This window comes from Molossus molossus, unplaced genomic scaffold, assembly GCF_014108415.1.
Source record: "Molossus molossus isolate mMolMol1 unplaced genomic scaffold, mMolMol1.p scaffold_m16_p_14, whole genome shotgun sequence".
NCBI classification, from domain to species: Eukaryota; Metazoa; Chordata; class Mammalia; order Chiroptera; family Molossidae; genus Molossus; species Molossus molossus.
In genome coordinates, this window is record NW_023425349.1 from 44,199,009 (window position 1) to 44,218,711 (window position 19,703).

Sequence of the window (19,703 nt, forward strand, 5' to 3'; positions counted from 1 at the left end):
AAAACCCGAGAATGAAAAACCCAAGTTCTAGAACTGCTTTTGTCACTTCCTGGCTGTAGAATCTGGATCAATTTTTCGACCCTCTAGGCATGAATGACCCTGTTAGAAAATGTGCCAACTGGATTAGCTCAGAGGTTTTGAGAATGGCCTGAAGGAAGAGGAAAGAGGAGGAGTGTGGGGACCCATGACTCTCCTCCCTAAGTAGCACACCTGTACCTTTGCCCTTTTATAGATTAGCTTTTGAGTACACTTTATTTTTAAGAAATGTTTCCTGTATTAAAAAAAAATTCCTTGAATCACATAGCTTCTTAAGTCTCTTTCTTCTATGGCCTTTGCTTCATACTGTAAGCCAAATAGTGAGCTGAAAATATGCAGTGTTTTCTGCATTCTTCTCATCATTTGAGGGGGACACAGTTGATTTTCCCGATAGCGTGTGTTTTTAGAGAGGCTGTGGAAGTTTCTGCTGCAGTTTGGACAATGAATGGCTTCTTAACCCAGTTCTTTTGTTCCAGTTCCACAGGCAGAAATCACGTATATTTTTAAGTTGTAAAGAATAGGTAATCCACCATCGCACATTCTTTCCTTAGAGGGACAAATTCTCCACTTGTATGCCAATTTATGTACAGCTTCTCTGCTAGGGCCAGGGTAGGGGGAGGCAAGTAAGGCATTTGCCTTGGGTGCAAAATTTGAGAGAGCACCAAACATGTCAGTAATCGAGATAAATAATATTTTAAGGCAAATTAAAAAAAATGTTTTTATTGACTTTTTAGAGAGAGGAAGGGAGGGAAAGAATAGAAACATCCATGTGAGAGAGATTCATTGACTGGTTGCCTCTTGCACGCCCCCTACTGGGAATAGAGCCAGCAACCCGGGCATGTTCGAGCCAGGACCTCTCAGTCCATGGGACATCACTGAATCCATTGAGCCACACTGGCTGGGCTAAGGCAAATTTGTAACAAATTAATGCAAAAACCAATAAAGAACAAGTTATCAAAGTTTTAAATAAAGGGAGATTCACTAATAGTTCAGTGTGGAGCAATATCAGAGCCTAAGGCAAAAAAAATAGTAGTGCCTCACTCACCTCACCCTATTCCAGGCCCCATTCTATATGGTCCAGAGTACTCACCCCCAAATCCAGTTCTTAGGAATTTGCATGAGGATGAAAAGAAGGAAGTACATGGACAAATTTAAAAGGGGCTTTTGGAAATTTGATTGTTGTAGGTCTAAAAGAAAAGAAAGGAAAGAAAAAATAAAACAAGAGAGATACCCGTATATCTAATTTTGTGGTCAGGAAGAGATATTTTATATTCCTATTTTAAATTGAAAAGCTATTAGCTCTCTTACACCTTGATAAAATTCAGAATGGCAGATTGAAAGATAGCAATTAATTGAAAGGTCAGTTTTAAGACCATTTCAATTGAGAAGGCAGCACATCAGGTATTTTAATTACTTATGTAATTAAAACATATGTGCTGTGTTTCATTAATTTATCACACATTGAGCAATTAACTTTGACTATGTATGTGTCATGATCTCTAATATATAACATGCACATTACTTGAAATGAAGTTGTGTCAGGAATATCAACTTTCCTATAAAGTTGATTTAGGTAGAATTAATACATGTTCCCATCTGGGTTTTGAACAAAAATGTTGCAGCCCCAGCATTCTTGATATTCTAGTAATGGCTAATTTTCCTTGACGAACTCGTTTGAGGCAAAATTTTGAAGCATGGGCCCAACGAATGTTTTGGAGAGGGAGCCAACTTTGGTGGGTACCATCTGGCTAAGGAGAAAAAGAAAAAAGGCAGACTGCCATGTGGCCTCTTTGATTGGAAGATCTCTTTTTTATTCACTCAACAACTGTTTATTAAGCGTCTACTACATCCTAGGCAGTATTCTAAGTGCTGGACTTAGGAGTGAACAAAACAGACCAACACTCTGGCCCTTATTAATCTTCACATGAGAAATCATCAAAGGGAGATGAGTATAATGGGATAAATGATTATTTGATTTAGAAACATGGAAATAAAAAAATGGATAATAAATCAATTGCTTCAACTGCCTGGTTAATTCCAAAATCCAATCTCCATCCTACTAATTGCCTTAGAGTGCCCGCTTGGAATGCTCACAGGTACAGCATGTTACTAAATGAAGAGTATAAGTTGGTCCAGGTTTTACAGCAATGGGGAGTGAGTCAGGTCAGGGGAAGGTTTGTCATGTGGGAATATAGACCTGGGATCGCCAGATCTCGACCAGGAAACTGAAACCCTGCTTTCTCTGTGAATCTCTTGATATTTGAGTTCTAACAGCTAATTCAAAAATTTCAGTAGCACCATTGAGTCAAAAGCAACACTCTCCAGGCCAAAGACCACCAGTTTGCACCCCTGGCCTTAGGTGGAAATCCAGCAAAGGCAGAGAGACTTGGGGGACAGGTGGCTCCAACTTGTAGTAACTTCAGGACAGGAAGGAAACTCCTATACTAGCTTAGCTATCCTTGATCCTTTGGAAGCCAGAAGAATTTGGATCATAATTTTGAGTGACCTGATATCTCACTGTCTGATTTTAGTACATATTCATTAATTTGCACATTCATTCATTCATTCATCAAACATTAGTAAATAACTTCTGTGGCTGAAATACTGGTCTACTCTGTTTAAAAACTGTTCCCATGCCCTGGCCGGTTTGGCTTAGTGGTTGGAGCGTTGTCCTTGGACCAGAGTCCCAGGTTTGGTTCCCACTAGGGACACGTACCAAAAAGTAAAATAAAAAAATAGAAACTGTTCCCCTGTGGCCAGTCTTTTAGAGCCTTCCAGTCTGGTGGCACTTGGATGGTCTTTACACTGTGAGTACAATGCTTCCTGTGAAAATGCTTATCTTTGATAAGCACTAAATAGGTACATTTGCTTAGTCAGAGGCTCACTTGGATGCATTTCTGAGGGTAGTAATGGAAAGATGTCACTGAAGTACTTTAGACATATCAGTTATGTCTATAACGTCAGTTTGGTGGCTTTGTAGCATGGGTATTTTCTGATTCAGAAGAAGTTCTGTTTCAAGTCTGGATTTTCATCTACATGTTGACCCTAAAATCCTCTTTCAGTTAATCATAATCTTTCTGCTGTTATGAAAACTGTCCTCTAGGTGGTGCCATTTGCAGCTCTCTGAGTCTCCCTGGGACTGCTTGCCTGCTGCCCCTGCCAGCAAGGCCACTTTATTCCTTTGCCAGACAGCTGTGCCAGCAAGCTCTGCACAGAGCAGTTCTTTCCCAGCTCTTGTAGGATCTGCAATGCTTCAGGCTGATTTCTAATTGGTCTTTCAGGTGACTACCATGTGCTTATCCATACTCCTTAGGGATGCTTTGAATGGTGGCCCGGATAACTGTTCCTTCGTCTGAACTCTTAGCAATCCATTCTCTGTACTGTATGTTAATAGCCAAGTGCTCCTCCTTTCTTCTTGGTGTTTATTCTTTTATGCATGTGGACTGTTTGCCCAAATAGATTATTAAGCCTTTAAGGGCTTTGTATGCCTCAGGCATCTGGCACAGTGCACTGCCTGAGACAGGCAGTCTGTGAGAGTGTTTGTTATTGATGGAGGTTCTGGCATCATCACTTACTATCTGTTCTAGGATAGGCACTCTTTTAAGTGTCCTGAAAACAGAGGAAATAGACAATTACAGGGATGTGGTGTATGCTGTGAAAACAGCCATGTTAAGGGACTCTGGGAACAGGAGTGCAGACTTTGACCTTTTCACTCTTTGACTCTAGGATCACTCCTAGGGACTAACCTATGTTTTTGACTGTTTTCTTTTTCACATCCCAAAGGACAGGGTGATATGATCATGGAGGTAGGTATCCATCTCAAGATACCACAGAAGAGGTAACAGTTTTCTCATGTTCCTCTGGCCTTCAATGTTCAAGCTCCTAGGGTTTTGTGGTTAGCTTTTCATCTATCTAGTAATTGTTCTTGAATTCTTAAAATGGTTTATCATCTCACTGTCTCCTTGGGGGTGATATGGAATTACTGATTTACTTTTTAGTGGTATGCATAGTTACTACCTATTCATTCTTTAAGATGTACCCAAATGTCCTCTTTCCTGAGAAGTCTTCTCCAGTTCTCCAGAATAGAATGAATTATTCCTTTCTTTTTATACCTTTGGTTTGTCACTTCTCTCCTGATTTTAATACAAATTGATTTCATTTTGTCTTTTGTTATAACTGTTCACAGCTACATATCACCTTAAGACTATATGCCTATTGAGGGCAAGGATCATATTGTATTCATCTTAGTAGCTCTCTCTACCTGTACTTTCACCTTATTTACACATAGGAGGCAATAGATAAATGTTTTGTTGATTTAATGCACTAGGACTTTGTAAAAATCCATGTTTAGTTGCATATATTAAAGAATATTTGCCTCTAGAATATGGTCAACAATTTCAGTAGTTTCTACATGGATTTTGTTTGTTTGACTTGTATGAATATTTGCTTGGCAAATGCTTTCCAGGTATATATGCAAAGATTTCTAGATAGATCTCAGCCTAGACTGGGAATTTTCTTTTCTTGTTTCCTTCTGGACACCTTATGTAGCCTTACCACAGTAGAGTGTTGGTTTTCCTTGCTTCCTGGTTTCTTCCCAATATTTGAAAGAACATCCTCCTATTGATTTGTCTTATCCATTCAATCATATACTAAATGCCAATTAGTGTCCCTGATGCTGGGGATTCAGAAGTAAAAAACGGATTTTGATTGTATCTACATTGTATTAAAAGTTTAATTCCTTTTATCACAAAATAGGTCAATTCAGTCTAAATGGATTACCTGGTAGCTTGAAAGCAGTCTGAGAGACATTTTCAAAATCTCAGAATATCCAGGGCTAGAAAACCCAAACATTTGAAGCTTCCTGACCGTCATTTGATTTTCTGGTGTTTTGTATCTCTCTGAAACCCATTCATACACATGTTAGAGGATGCAAACTTATAACTACGTTTTCCCCTGAAGCCATTTAAAATTTCTGTATATCGAATTTCAATCTTTAATCTCATTAGTCACTTAATTTTAAATTTTGATTTCACAGCAAATCTGGAGGCTTTCTGTAGGCATTCACATAAAGAGAGTGAATTTTGTCCTTTCTGCTCTCCTGCCCAAGGTGAAATTTAATCATTTTCTAGGCTAAATATCCTTTAAAAAAGGGAGCCTAAAATATAGATCTTATGTCTTTATGACTTGTTTGATCTAAGTCCTGGCTGAAAGAGAGAGAGAGAGAGAGAGTCAAGGGGTGGAGGTAAGGGCAAATGAAAGAAGGTAGTCAACACGCCTGTCATCCCTATGTGGGTTCTTGACCTGTAATCACTAGAACAGTCATGACCTCACTTTACACCCTGGATCAGCAGGTTGCACCAGAGATATCTCAGAGAAAACATAAAATGTGAAAAAGGGATTCCCTTCATAAAATACAAGCAAATTTCAAGATCTCAGGTTCCATTAAGGCAGGAAGCAATGAGTTTCACCTCTTGTAGCTATTAGACCAAATCAAACCTGAATGAACAAGGTTTTGGGGGACTATTTTTTTCAGTCCTATGTCACAGCAAAATATGCAAACAACATTCTTAACGGCCCCAGTCGAAAGTGGAAAAACAAAATACTAGAATAAAATTTTGCGGGGGAATCTTGCTTTTCCCATTTATCTCTTTTACTCTATTTCTCCCCTCCCCCCTCCACATTATTTTGCATTTCCCCAGCAGTCATCTATATAATTCAATCTCCGTCCAGAGGTGAAATTCAATTACTTGGCTGTTGAACATCGTGTCTTTTCAAAAACAAGAAGAGAGCATGTAACTCCCCCCCCCCCCCCCGCCCCCCAATGGCACGAAAAGTTGGAAGCTATCAGGAAGCTCTTGGAAACTTGGGCAGCTTCATTTTTCTGCTCAGGATTTAGGTTTCTATGCCCAGTTACTTTGTGGACTGTTTCGCCTATTAACCCCCACCTCGCCCCCAGAACCTGTGACAATTACTTCTCTTCCCCAGTCGCACTCCACGATTCAGTGTATCTTATTTTCTACAACTGAACTGGGGTCAGAAGTGACGCGAGATACTTTGTAACCGAATGGCGCTTTAGAATAGGACCGAAAGAATACAGAAGTGGCTACGGCGTAGCTCCGCGAGCACGTCAGCAGTGTCCGGCAGCCGGGGGCGCGAGCGCCGCTGCCGCCGGCCGGGAGCCGGGCGACCGCGGTGCCAGGGGTGTGCGGAGCCGAGTCCCGCGGCTTCCCGTAGGGCCGAGGCCGCGTTCCGGGGCTGGTGGGCTGAGAGGCAGGCAGAGGCCGCCATATTCCTGCTTTACCACTCCCGGGCGGCCGGCCGGCAGCGGCAGGTTGGCGGCGGCCCCGGCTGCCCCTCAGCGACCCGGCCCCGCCCCCTCCCGGGGCGACCGTGACCGCGGCGCCCGCGGGCCCCGCAGAGGGCGCGGGAGCAGGAGGTGCCCGCAGAGCCCGAGGGGCCGGCCCAGCCCCGGAGCAGCGCGGGCGAGTCGAGAGCCGCACTGGGAGGCGCGCGCGGCGGCTGCGAGCCCAGGAGAGCCTCCAGGAGGGGCCGGGCGGCACCGCCTCCCTGCTCCCTCCTCCCTCCTCCCGCGCCCATTCCCTCCCTCCTCCTCCTCTTCCACCCCCTCCTCCTCCTCTCGTCGCCTCCCTCCCGGATCTGTGCTCCAGTTCAGAGAAAGAAGAAAATGTGTGTGTGTGGCGAGGGGGAGGGCGAGCACTGAGCAACCGCTCTGAGCCTGGCAATCGGGGCCGGGGGTGGGCGCCTGGCGGAGGCGGGGGCGGAGGCGGAGGCGGGGGCGGAGGCAGAGGAGCGCGCGGCGGCTGGGCGGGCGGTGGGCGCGGGCAGGGCCGAGGGCGCCCGGGAGCCGTGTCAGGCGGCGGCGAGGAGCGGGTGCGCCGGGCGCGGGGAGCCGTCGGCGGCCGCTCGCTGCGGAGACGCCCCGGTGGATGTGCTCTCGCTGCTCTGCGCAGGGTTTAGGGGATCCTCAGTGGCGGCGCGGGGGGCAAGGCGGGCCGGCCGTTGCCGGTGAAGGAAGCCCGGGCGTCTGAGCGAGGCCGGGCGCGGCGGCCTTTTCTCGCGCGCCCCCCGAACCAGCGCCCGCGGCCGCCTCCCGTGCCCGCCTTGCTCCAGCCGGCCGCCCCAGCCATCTGCTCCTGCCGCACCCCCGGCCCACCTGGTGGCCCCGGCTCTGGCCGCGGTCTCCGCGGAGGTTCCCGTAGCTTGTCCCGGACGCGCGCCCGGGCGGCAGGGGCTCGGCGGCCACCGCTGCCTCGGGGGAGCGAGGGCGGGAGGGTGTGTGTGCGCGCGTGTGAGCAGGGGGTGCCGGCGGGGCTGCAGCGGAGGCACTTTGGAAGAATGACTCTGGAGTCCATCATGGCGTGCTGCCTGAGTGAGGAGGCCAAGGAAGCCCGGCGGATCAACGACGAGATCGAGCGGCAGCTCCGCAGGGACAAGCGGGACGCCCGCCGGGAGCTCAAGCTGCTTCTGCTCGGTGAGTACTGCCCGGGTCCGGCTGCTGCGGGCCCTCCCGCTAGGACTTGACGCCCCCGACCCGCCACCCCCGGGATCCGAGGGCAGCTGCCCCCAGTGGCCCCCGCCCCCGGGAGCCCACGGCTGGTCATTACCCTCCCCTGGCGCGTCCCCGACCGCTACCCGCACCCGTTCGGGCGCGCGCGCGTACACAGACACACACAGACACACACACAGACACACATACAGAAGCGCGCGCGCGCGGAGGGGTCGGGCTGCCCTGCCCAGGGCCTCGGCGTGTGCCTTCGGGTATCCCTGAGGGCCGTGTATTCGGGGTGCGCCTTTATCTGCTATGCATCAGCTAAATGGCATATCACTTGGTAGGGGATAGGCGCGGGGGTGGGAAGGTGGGCAGAGGGGTTGAACTTCCAGTGTCTTGGCCGCGGCGCCCCGTGGGGTGGTGGAGTGGGGAGCTAGCTGTGTGTGTGTGTGTGTGTGTGTGTGTGTGTGTGTGTGTGTGTCCCCAGGGTGCGAGCGGAGCCAGGGCACGTTGGGGGATGGCGTGCGGCGGGGTTGTCTGCGTGCGTCCATTATCAGTGCGTTCTGGGGTCCGGAGGGAATGGTTGAACCGTGGACACACTCCAGACTGGATTCTCCAAGGAATGATGATGAGGGAGCCCAGTGGTTGGCTCTCTAAAGAAAGGAGACTTATGTATTGGGGGGGCGGGGAGGCAAGCCCAGATGTGTCACGCAAGTGCTGTTCTCCAGCCACCTGACCACCGAAAGGAGGGATCCCAGAAGAGTTTCTTGACCAGTGGATGATGACAGGCGTGTTTCTCGTCTGCACTATTCCTTCCTGATTAAGAAGAGGGATAGGGGAGCGAGCGCTGTGCAGTGTGGTTGTTGACAGCGACGGGTATCTTTTGTTTAACAAGGCAACCCAGATGTAGGCCTGAATTCACAATAGTTACTACTGAAAATCAGTGCAGCAGCGCAATTGCTCTTATGGAAACAAATAGGAATCTTTTGTTTAAAACAGACAGCATTTTAGTGTCTTTGGAATCTGGGCTAGAAGGAAAACGGGAAGTATACAGCAAAAAATTCCCTTTAATCTCTAAAAACAGACAAAACCCCCCAAACAACTGAACATTCTTCCTTAACACTAACTTAGCAAGAAAACGTTGTCGGAATTCTGTTGCTTATTATCTCTGAGAGAACGTTGAGAATCAATGGTCAGGGTTCACATTCAAGCCAGTGTGACATAACTCTGAACTATTGTGGTAGGAAGAGCCAACAGCTTTGCAGTTACAGGCCTGAAAAATGTCTGCACTTGTGTCTAGGATATTTGCGTGTATAATAAATAACGTTTCTCATACATTTCTGGAAGAAAATATTGTATTGTTAATTTGATTTGAGAAACAGGCGTTTTCTTTATCTTGAGCATTCCATCTCCTGGTTCAAGGACCCAATTGACTTTTGGACTGAACTGCTTATGTGCTGGGTCATTTGCAAGCAGGAACAAAGTATAATGATCACAAATAGTTACAAATGGTTAATTCACATGCCATGCCTTATGTCTTCATTGTGAAACCAGATTAGATAAAGGTGCCTATGTTTATGAAGAACAGAAGGCAAAGCGCTGGATAAAAGAGTGGGCTTTAGAAAATGAATCCAGGGGTAGGGAAATGCAATGGGAAAATGAAGATCTTTTTATTTTTAAATTTTATTTTCATTTTGGGCTACTTCTAGTGGCTGAAGACATGTAGTTGAATGTTTTCTGAGTTCTCATGGTTGGGAAGAAAATAGGCCAAGAAAAGTGTAGAGGGTGTTTATGTGCAGGATTAAGAGAAAACAGCATGTATTTTAGAGAGACTTAAGAACTGTTTCCTTTTTCTTTTCCCATTTTCAGTCTTCACTTGTTTCTGCTTAGCTGTGAATCGGGGGTTTGGTCTCTCAAGCCAGCCCTATTGCCTGAAATGTGACAGCTCTGGGTTCCTAGCAGTTCTGAGTTAGAGCCCAAGGGGTTTGTTTGTCTGAGGACCTAGGTTTCAATGTCTAGGAGGACTTTTGGGGAAATACACATATGTGTATGCTTAATTACATACTGTGTATTTAAATAACATACTGGGCTCTAGGAAATTACTTAGAGATAAGAAAAAAATTAAAGTAAACCAATTTCACTGCTAAAGTGGTAGTGTGGAAAATTTCTTTTCTCTAATTAAGTACTTGAGTAGGATTTCATATAGCCCCACCTAGCCCCCAAATATGGCCTATTAGAAGTGGTAGAAAAACAAGACTTTTTATTTAGCACCTACATTCATTAGTAACATTTAAAAATTTACATTTTTCTGTTAGAAATATGATGCCTAGACATCATGTAAGATTTGCTACAGCTTCATGTTCTAGGTATGTTGCTTTTGTTAACATAACTTCTGCAGTACCTACACTATTTATATAGTAAATTCTGTATACTAAATGTAGGTTTGTGTATGTGTATGGGTGTGTGATTGATTTCACAATTTTTTCAGTCCAGGAGAGAAATGATGGTTGATCTGAACAAGGAATGGAATTAGAAAGAGGTTTCCTTAGAGGAACTCCTGACCTGCTGCTTTCATGAGTTTTGCAATTCCTTCATTCATTTAAATGATACCTATCTAAAGGAGGTTACAGGATGTATCATTCACAGCCTAATATTAACTAGATTATTTAAATTGAAGAATCACCCTTATATTTAAATAAAATTCCTGACACCATTTTAATAGAAATTGATTTATTTGCCAGGAGAGCTTTGCGTTTGTTCACAATAATTATTTAATTTTATATATTAATATGGAGAAATTAGAAAGGGAAATAGTGGCTACCTGCCTAGATGAAAGGATGGCTGTAGAATTTGGGCTGTTTTGATTCATATCCATTGTGTTCTAAATTCCTCAGTACTTCCATATTTTGATTTTTTTATTCTTTTAAAAAAATGAACCCAGAAACCTACCACCATAAAATATATTGAATTCTGGATTATTTTCTTGTTTCCTTAAATTTATGCATTCTCTGAATTCATTTTTATTAGTATTTATTTTCTTTGACACCTTTGAAAACTTTGTATTCTACACATTATGCAAAAGAATAACTTGCTGAAATTTTTACATAATTTATAGGTATAAAGTACATTATATTTCCTTTAATTGATTAATATTCATGAATATTAATAACTAAGTATTTCTATTGGTGGTACATGGGTCACACTATATAAATCCATATCTTTAATTCTCTATAAAAGAAGTGGTTTGAATGCCTGCTTTTAGTTGCAGATATTCATGCTAAAATTTTTTAATACCTTGAAGATACTTTTTTTTTCCTATTTACCTGTTCTGATTTTACATGCTTTTGAAATCTTGACTCTTCAGATCTTAGTCATCAATAGGAAGATTTACCAAACCTTTTTATGTATTGGATTTTACCTTTTGAAAACAGGCATAGTTTAGACTAGTCTTAGATGGAAGAATATATGTTCTTGATCTTATAACTGAATTGCATGTGTGATGGTAGATTTTCTTCCTATTTTAGACTGGAAGCTTATAAAGGTAGGGATTGTGTCTGTATTGGTCACTATTAAATCCTAGCACAGTACCAGACTTATAGAATGTTCTTAATTAGAATTTGTTGAATGAGTAAATTTATTCATGATCTTCCTGATAGAAATTGGGACCATAAATTATGAATAAATTAATAGTGACACAGGAATATGTAATATTTTCAATCTGTGGCAGATAAACTCATGATATTTAAAAAGTTGTAAGTCTTTGAGCCAATTGAATATAAATGCATTCCAGGATAGGAAGTGTTCATGTAAAATGTAACATCACATATCAAATCAGTGTGTTACAGTTCTGTGCTGGGTGCATTTGGGAGTGATAACAGTCATGCTTTAAGAATGAAAGTTTAAGGAAAAAGAGAAAAGAAACCACTCCATGTCTTGATTACTTTTTATGGCATAGAAGCTAGTTTAACCCCATCATCTTTTTGCCATACACTTTTCTCCATGATATACTCATCAGAGTACAGGTGGTGACTGAACAGATTTTTGCCATATTTTTATTTTGGTGACTGAACAGATTTTTAAGAGTTACTTGTCAATGACATGAGGCAAACAATAATTATTAAAGACAGAATTTTAGGAATTGCAGGTAGAGCATTTTAAATTTGAGAGGTACACATTTGTACTGAAAATGGTACAGAGCAGGAAGGGACATGGAAGGCTGGGAATGCTCTGGTGAATGTAGACTATATGGAGAGTTTGTTCACACAGATCTGGATGACAACACCCTCTCCACTATCCCTCTATAAAGTTCACTGGAGGAAGAAGAATGGGGATGTTGATTGCCTGAATTAACCTAGAGGTTAGTGGCTGTCTAGGATGCCACCCAGAACCACAGAATGAAAGCACCCCTCTAAGGGGCCGTAATAACAGCATCTACCTGGAAATACCAAAATATGTTGTTTATGAGGCTGCTTTAAGACCAGACCAGTTTTATTTTTGCTACTCTTTGAGCTTTCAAGTGTTGAATGTTTCTAAATGCCAGGATTTATTTGGACTTATTTCCTCTTCTATCGTTTTTTTCTTTTCTTTCTTTCTTTCTTTTTTTTTTTTTTTTAAGAAAGTACTTATAGTTTATACCTGAAGAATAAAGTGGGAGCATTCCTCATACAAATAAAAACTGTATCTGACTTATAAGGAAGCCTTTCAGAGTAAGATTTTTGCATTGAACCACGTCAGTTCATTGTCTAGAGCTGCCATATGAACTGTCAATCCTGTATTTACGTTATTTCTTCATATGGGAACCTTGGCACAAAGTAAAACCTACTGAACAGTGAAATTATCCCGTGTATATCTCTTCATATATTTTTACATAAGTTTGGAAAGGAGAACTGGATGAATAATTTAGTAGCCATTTTGTTTACTACAAATAAATTTGATAGCTTCTTTTTCATTAAACAAACAAACAGACAAACCCAGCTGCACTTTATAAGAGACGTTTTATGCTCAGTTTTTAGAGATGCCTATTAAATGTAGTTATTCTTTTTATTACAGATGAATTTTTAAGGACCTGAAACAGTTTTTGCAGTTGTGAGCCTGCATGCTATGCTAAACTTAGCAGAAAAAAGGAACAGATTTTTCTTCATGATCCAGGCAAACTTATACTTGAAAAGAAATAAAGGCGATTGTCCAAGGATGATTTTATTCTAGCATTTATATGAATTTTTCTTTAAGGGGAGGTTATTAATTGTGTTGATGTTAATGGAAATCTTGACTGGGTATTGTAGAGGGAAAGTAGGGAGCTCAAAGGGTACATCTTGGAAGAGAGAGAAGCCATTTTAAGAAGGTTAGGATTGCTTTCTCCCTAAGAACTGGGAGGAATCTGTTTCCTCCAGACTCTTACGTCTTGGGTGGAGGGGAATACAAGTATTTGTAGCAACACATTTAAAGTCTAATTTCCTAGTAGAAGGGGAGGGCAGTGACTTTTATCATGGCTCGTAAGGCAATGTTCAGCTCTTTGCAGAATTAATCCTAGGAAAGTGTGAAATAGCAATAGAAGGTAAGATGTGTGATTGTTGATAATTAAATCTGTGGCAGTAACTGACTACAGTAAACAGTGAATGTTTTCTCTTGTTCTGCCGAATGGAGTAACATTAAAGAAAGAGCTATTATCAGGCCCCAACACAATTTTGTGTGAACAGCTGTTACTAATAAAAGTATAGGAAGTTGTTCGACAATCACCTTTCATTTGTTATATTACCAATATGTAAAAATCTGTCTGACTTCTCGGCTAACATGTAGTAAAAAGAAAAAAAAAGGACTGAAACATGCTGTCGGAAGTGAGTTCATAAATCCTAGGTGGTCATGAATCTGGACTTGACAAACAAAAGCAAACATCCATATTGCAATGCCAAGAACCAAAAGCTGAATTCGCTAAATGACCCTTACACCTAGCCATAATTTCAGAAATCAGTGCAGAATATTTTGTTAAAAGCCTTTATGGGTCAGTTTTAAGAACAAAATGAGTATTATTTAAAAATAAAGTTATAAAGAGATTTCAAATTCATTTATTCAACAAACACTTGCCAATTAATTGGGAAATAAACATTTCCTCTAAATTATTATTATTTTTTTTCCAGACATACCATAAGAAAGACAGTTGCATACAGAATGCTGGTCAAATGAACAAACATTAAGCACCTATTATGTGCAAGGTCATGTGCTGTATGAGACACTCCTTATTTCTTATTTGCCAACAGGAAAGGCTACAAGCACTTTTCACATTTCTTGTTGTTCCACAGTTGACGCCCTCGGACTGACATGTCCTTCTGAGTATTATTATCCTTCCTGGCTTTAGTTTTTCTATTGGCTCTTGATACAAAGAAAAAGACAAAATAATCTGAAGGCCATTGTAGAAGCTTTCCGGGGATTACACAATTGGGGAAGCAGATGATCTTGAGAATTTGAACTCCTGAGTTATGTATGTATTATTTCCGTGGAGCGAATCACTTTTTTCCCCTTTAACTGTGAGAAACTGTTAATGACCACTTGCCCTGCCTTTCCAGCTAGATTGGTAGCTCCATGGGGGCAAAGATAGTGGCTTTTGTTTCTTTGTATCTCAAGGTAGCACAGTGCCTGGCTGGATTTACAAATATTCTGTTGTCAGTAATTGGGGGTGAATGGGCATTAGGAGACGGGGGCAGGTGGGCAGCTGGATTCCCAAAAGAAAGTAAAGCCCTTGGAAAAAGTGAATTTAAACTTCTTGCTTTCTAATGGGTATCATCCATATATTCTCCATTTGCCTCTCTGTTTTGCTGTTTTGTGGATCACCTGGAGCACAGTAAAAGAAATTCTGTTTTAAAGACAAAATCAAAATCTCTTTGTCTCCATGCTTGCTTCTCATTCATTCTCCAGTGAGAAAGACTCATTTGAACATTCTTATGTTGTTTTGGGTTGAAAAGCCAAAATAGTCTTTATAAAGCAGTTTGAATGGAAAAAGTTCATCCATGCAAGTCTTGAAATTTGAAAATTCCATGCACCTTTATTACAAAATTAATCTTGATTGCTTTAGAAACAAAATAGTTGTTTCAAGGAAGTGTGTAATGGATGTGGTGCGGTTAGGAACTAGAATGTCATTAGTGCCATTATGTTCCTGACATCTCACAGATGGGAACAATAATTGATCCACAAAATAAAGGCAAAGAGCTAGAGTGAGACTTTTTGGTTCTGTTGCATGAAGTGAATAGTGATGTTTAGAAAGATACTCATGTCTGTTTCTAAGAGATAGCTTCATGTTTTTCCCTTTGGAGAACCAAAATCATGAATCAGTTGCCTTCTCCAGAATTTGACTTTGTTTTTTTGGTCATCATCACTTGCTAAAAAAATTGAAATAGAACACTTTCTTTGCTTAATTTTTATGTTTTAAAAACTTTTTTCATCTGTCTCTCTCTCTTTTTACGTTTTCTTTTGCTGAAGCGGCAGCAGGGTGATAGATGGCATCTTCCATGTATTTCCTGGTAACTGTAGCTGACTAGTTTCTAGAGAGAAATGCTTCATGTCTTACCCACCCATTATTCGGTCATCTTCTGTTTGCTGCACTGCCCCCCACCCCCTTCTATGTGAATACTACCCACCCATTTACTCTCTCATCACAGCTTCCTTAAACAAATGCTAGGAGGGGTTCCTTGGATTCTGTGGTGTGCACATTTCTTTAAGATTTAGGGAACTTCCAAGTTAGTGCTTCTTTCAAACATCATGTGGCTGAGCTGGTGAGAGGGGAAGTTGGGGACTTTAGACACTTATGAATATGATTTTGGGAGATGATTAATTTTCTTTAGCAACACTTTGGTCTGCAAAACAGAACTCATAAAATGTAAAATTCTCCTTTCTTTTCCATAGGCTGGAGACTTGAGCTTGTTCGTTACTATCAGCAGAGTTAGTGAACCCGGACTAGGTAATTTATCATGGGCCACTGGGTTTCAAAATAGGATGCAGTGCATTTGCTAGAAGGGGAGAAAGTGCTGAGGCCTGTGTTGAGTAATATTTCGGGTTCCTCATTTAATTAGTTGAAAGTCCCCATCTCAGTGTCTTGAGATCCTTAACACATGTAATTGTATTTCCATACAGATGGTCAGGGCGAAAGACCTCAGCAGGGTCCTTTGCTTTGGTCATACATACCCCTTCAATCTGAGTAGATTTTTTTTTTTTTTTAAGTAAAGATACAGTGATATTTTCTTGCCATATTAATTGATATTTTAGGATCTTGGCTTTTCAGAGCTCCTGCATTATATCTTACGTTTCTTTTTCTACAGATGGCAAAGGCAGTTTTCCTCTTGTCCTAAAGAGCTGACCCATTTCCTGTGACTTGTTCTAATAATACAGGATGACTTTAATTCTTGTTTCTGGTTTGCCCTTAAAAGAATGCCAGGGTAGTTGGTAAGCGTTTAACTCTCATGTTGCTCTGTTGTGATACAGTATTTTTGAAAATTGGTAAATCATGCAAAAACAATGCCAGACTGGCTCTGTGAAAGTTTATTCGGCTAAATCACTAACTACGCCTTATGGCCCTGCATAGTGGTTTAGGGATGTTTTTTCTAAAACCTGTAACTGAAAGGCTGTCAAGTACTCCTACCTTACCCCTCTCTAACGTGAGGGTGTTTAGTTTGTTTGTTCTTTTACTGTTTCTATAGAAATGTGTAGAATGAAGAGATTGGACCAAATCTAAGGGCCATTTGAACCTTGGAACGTTCTCTGCTTCCCCTCTGCAGTTTTGGCCATGTTGGCCAGTTTTTGCACAAACTCACCCCTGGTTGAGGGGCCCCAGTCCTCTCCAGAAGTGGTGGGATGTCCAGGGAGGCATTGCCAGGGCTGGTGGGCTCCCCCTGGCCTCCCTCACTCTCTTTTTCCCCTTTGGGAATAACTCTGGTGTCCTGCAGTCAGCTCCCAACGCCCTGGGGAAGAGCTGTGAGGAGAAGGCATCTGGGAGTCTGTCCAGAGTTGCCCCTCCTGCCGCCTGGCATGCTGCTGATAGTTTCACCGCCTTCACAGGGGATGGTATCAGACGCCTGCTGTCATATCAGCATGGGTCTCTTGCTTCCTGCAGGAAGGGCAACATCCTGGGAGGCACAGTGTTCCAGCACTGCCCTGCTCAGGCCTGGGAGTTTTCTCAGATACCCTTAGGCAACTACCTGTGACTCACCATTACTTCTCATTTTTGGTTTTATTTTATTTTTTGCTTCATTGGGCTTTAAACAATGCTTTACATTTGCTTACAAAGAATCTCTGCTGCCCAGGCTGTTTCTGCCAGTTTCAGTGAGAGCAGGTTGGCTATTGAGGCCTGGGCACCGTGAGTACCTCATTATCTTTATTGGAGCACGTTTGGGGGACTGCTTTGTATTTGGAGCCAGTAGGTCGCTTTTCCAGGGCCGTCCAGGAAAACTTTAGAATTAACCCGTGGATGGACCATTTGTGTCCATTTCTTCTTTTATTACGATGTGCATCTTTTTCTTAGGGCATTCATTAAAACCAGGAAAACAGATAATGCTGAACACTAAGTAACATGAAGTAAGGTTTACATATATCTGTATCTACATCTATCTCTCTATTTTGCTGTGGCCTCTGAACTGCCCTCAGTTGTCATGGCCATGATCAGAGAAACCTTAAGAAAGCAACTTCCTGTTTTTCTTTTAGTTTAAAAAAATATATTGATTTAAGAGGGAGGGAGGGAGAGAGAGAGAGATTTATTGTTCTACTTATTCACTCATTTATTGGTTGATTCCCATATGTGCCCTGACTGGGGATCGAACCTGTAGCCTTGGTGAATTGGAACAATGCTCTAATGAACTGAGCTACCTGGCCAGGGCTCCTGTGTCTCTTGTCTGCATTCAGGAGAAGAGGCTCTATGACCAAAGAAGGAACAGCTAGACTCTTACCCTCCTCTTTCGGAAAGAGCTACACTGTTATAAGACCCAGTTCTATTGGAGGTGCCAGGCAGGTGCTTGTCATTCTTCGACCCCTACTTTGTTTCTGGCACATGGCCTTCTCATTATCTTATCAGCTTCAGGCTCACTTACTTTGATTTCAGATTTGGAATTGGACAGGTGCAGGGGAAAAGAACATAGGTGAAGGAGAGTCATGGGGGATCTAGTGGGGCTTGGCAGGGGAGAGGGTATTGTTCTACCAGGGTGTTGCAGCCAGGTCTTCACTAAAGGAGAGGTGCCCTGCATGGTGGCTTAGTGTCTTTAATCAGAAAGAGCCAATGCAGCTTCCTCTTGTCAGCTCCACTGCCCTGCCGCATTTCTTTATCATTGTCATATCTGCCCTGCCCTTCCTCTGTGATGAGCAAGTGGAGAAGCCTGGGTTGTATGGGAGGAGTTTTGTTGCATGCACTCTCCTGTTCTTTCGCTCCTGGAGGTGGTTTCTTAGACTAAGCCCAGATATCATGCCAAGCAGTGTCCTGAATAAACCCATTCACATATTAAAAAGAAAATTTACAACATTGTTCCATGTTTTTCCCCCCTGTCAGCTCTTTAAGGTGATATAAATGCATCTATTATTGGATTGAGAACTCTGCTAATCTGGTGATAGGTTATTAGAATGTCTCTGGAGAGATCCTTGTCTAGAAAGTCTGCTTCCACCTGGCTGGCTTCCTCCTACAATAGAGCACCTTTCAGTTGCCCAAGGCAATGAGTAGATAAGTAGTATCATGAGATATTCTTACCAAGTGGAGTCATACCCAGGTGGAAATATGTAGTAGTAGCATACTTTGGAGATATTGTGGGTTTGATTCCAGGTCAGTGCAATAAAGGAGTTTTACTGGTGGAGGGTCTTGCCTTCAATGTGTAAAAAAATGCATCTGTGAAGCGCAGTACAGCGAGGTGCAATAAAACGAAGTATGCCTGTTTAGAAGTAGTTTGTAATTTTTAGTTGAGAAAGGCCCCCTGTCTATTGGTTGTGTTCTCTTATGAACTGTTCATTTTCTCACCTATCACATCCAAACCCAGGGAGTGGACTTTTTTCTCTGTTTATTCAAGGTTCCTAAAACCTATTTCCAGTTATGAAGAACATTCAAAATGGGCTACATTTGTCCATGATAGAATTGACTTAAGAGACTTTCTTGTCTCAAATATATTTTGCCAACATCATACATTTGAATAGTTCTGAATAATTTGAGCGCAGAAGTAGGGAGTACTGAAACAAAAGATACTTGAAATCAATCTCTAGTTTTATTCCCAAACACTTCCTAATGGGTCAAGAACTAATGAATTACCATAATATTGGCTCCTCATGGAGCCAAGCTTGGATTGGACTTGGATTCTGGAGATGCAAGGGCCTTTATGTATTCAAGGTCTAATGAATGGGATGTCCTCTGAACATTCTAGTTTCTCCTATTGTATGTTGGGTCACCATCTAAGAGGTTATCCAAAGCACATTAGAAGTAACGAAAAAGTTTGGACATATAACGTCTCTTGTAGTGATGAGTCCCATAAGCTTTCCATCTGCTGTGAGAGAAGATACCTAACCTGTATATTGCTTGATCGGTTTTGAATAAATAATTTGTATTTTCCTAGCCATACAATTCTTGCCAAAGAGTTGTATTTTAATGGAGGAAATCATTGTTAATATTTCTTCAGGGAAATCTTGACTCCAAATATTTTTTTCATGAAAATCACCATCTATGTCCTTTGAGAAACACTTTTTCTGTAGGGCCTTCCACTCCAGGCCATGCTTTCTAAGGGAACAGAGGTTCTCATCTAGGGTTTTTCTGAATCCTTAGAGCCTGTCTGTGAATTGCTACTCAAATTACAATGTATCCCTCCCAGAATTAATGAAGGCATTGTGCATCCGTACTTCTGAATCTCAGAATCACAGTGATTTTTTTCTCTATTAGAAATATTATTTCCTTTTTTTTTTTTTTTATCCTCACCCGAGGACACTTTTGCATTCATCTTCAGATAGAGCGGGAGGGAGAGAGGGAGGAAGAGAGAGAGAAACATCATTGTGAGAGAGACACATTGACTGGTTGCCACTTGCACAACCCCAATTGGGGCCAGGGACGAACCGCAACCGAGGTACGTGCCCTAAGCGGGAACTGAACCCGGGACTCTGGTCTGCAGGCCGACGCTCTAACCACTGAGAAACCCGACCAGGGCAGAAATTATTT

At 42.4% G+C, this 19,703-nt stretch overlaps 1 protein-coding gene across 1 annotated transcript in view; it reads left to right on the forward strand.

Moving 5' to 3' along the window:
- The first annotated feature begins 7,174 nt into the window (after nt 1-7,174).
- Nucleotides 7,175-19,703, forward strand: part of GNAQ (G protein subunit alpha q) — a 292,117-nt gene continuing 279,588 nt past the window's right edge. The window contains exon 1 of the mRNA XM_036260797.1: nt 7,175-7,528. Within this exon, the coding sequence (XP_036116690.1) occupies nt 7,393-7,528 (136 nt within the window). The 5' untranslated portion in view covers nt 7,175-7,392. The remainder of the gene's footprint in view (nt 7,529-19,703) is intronic.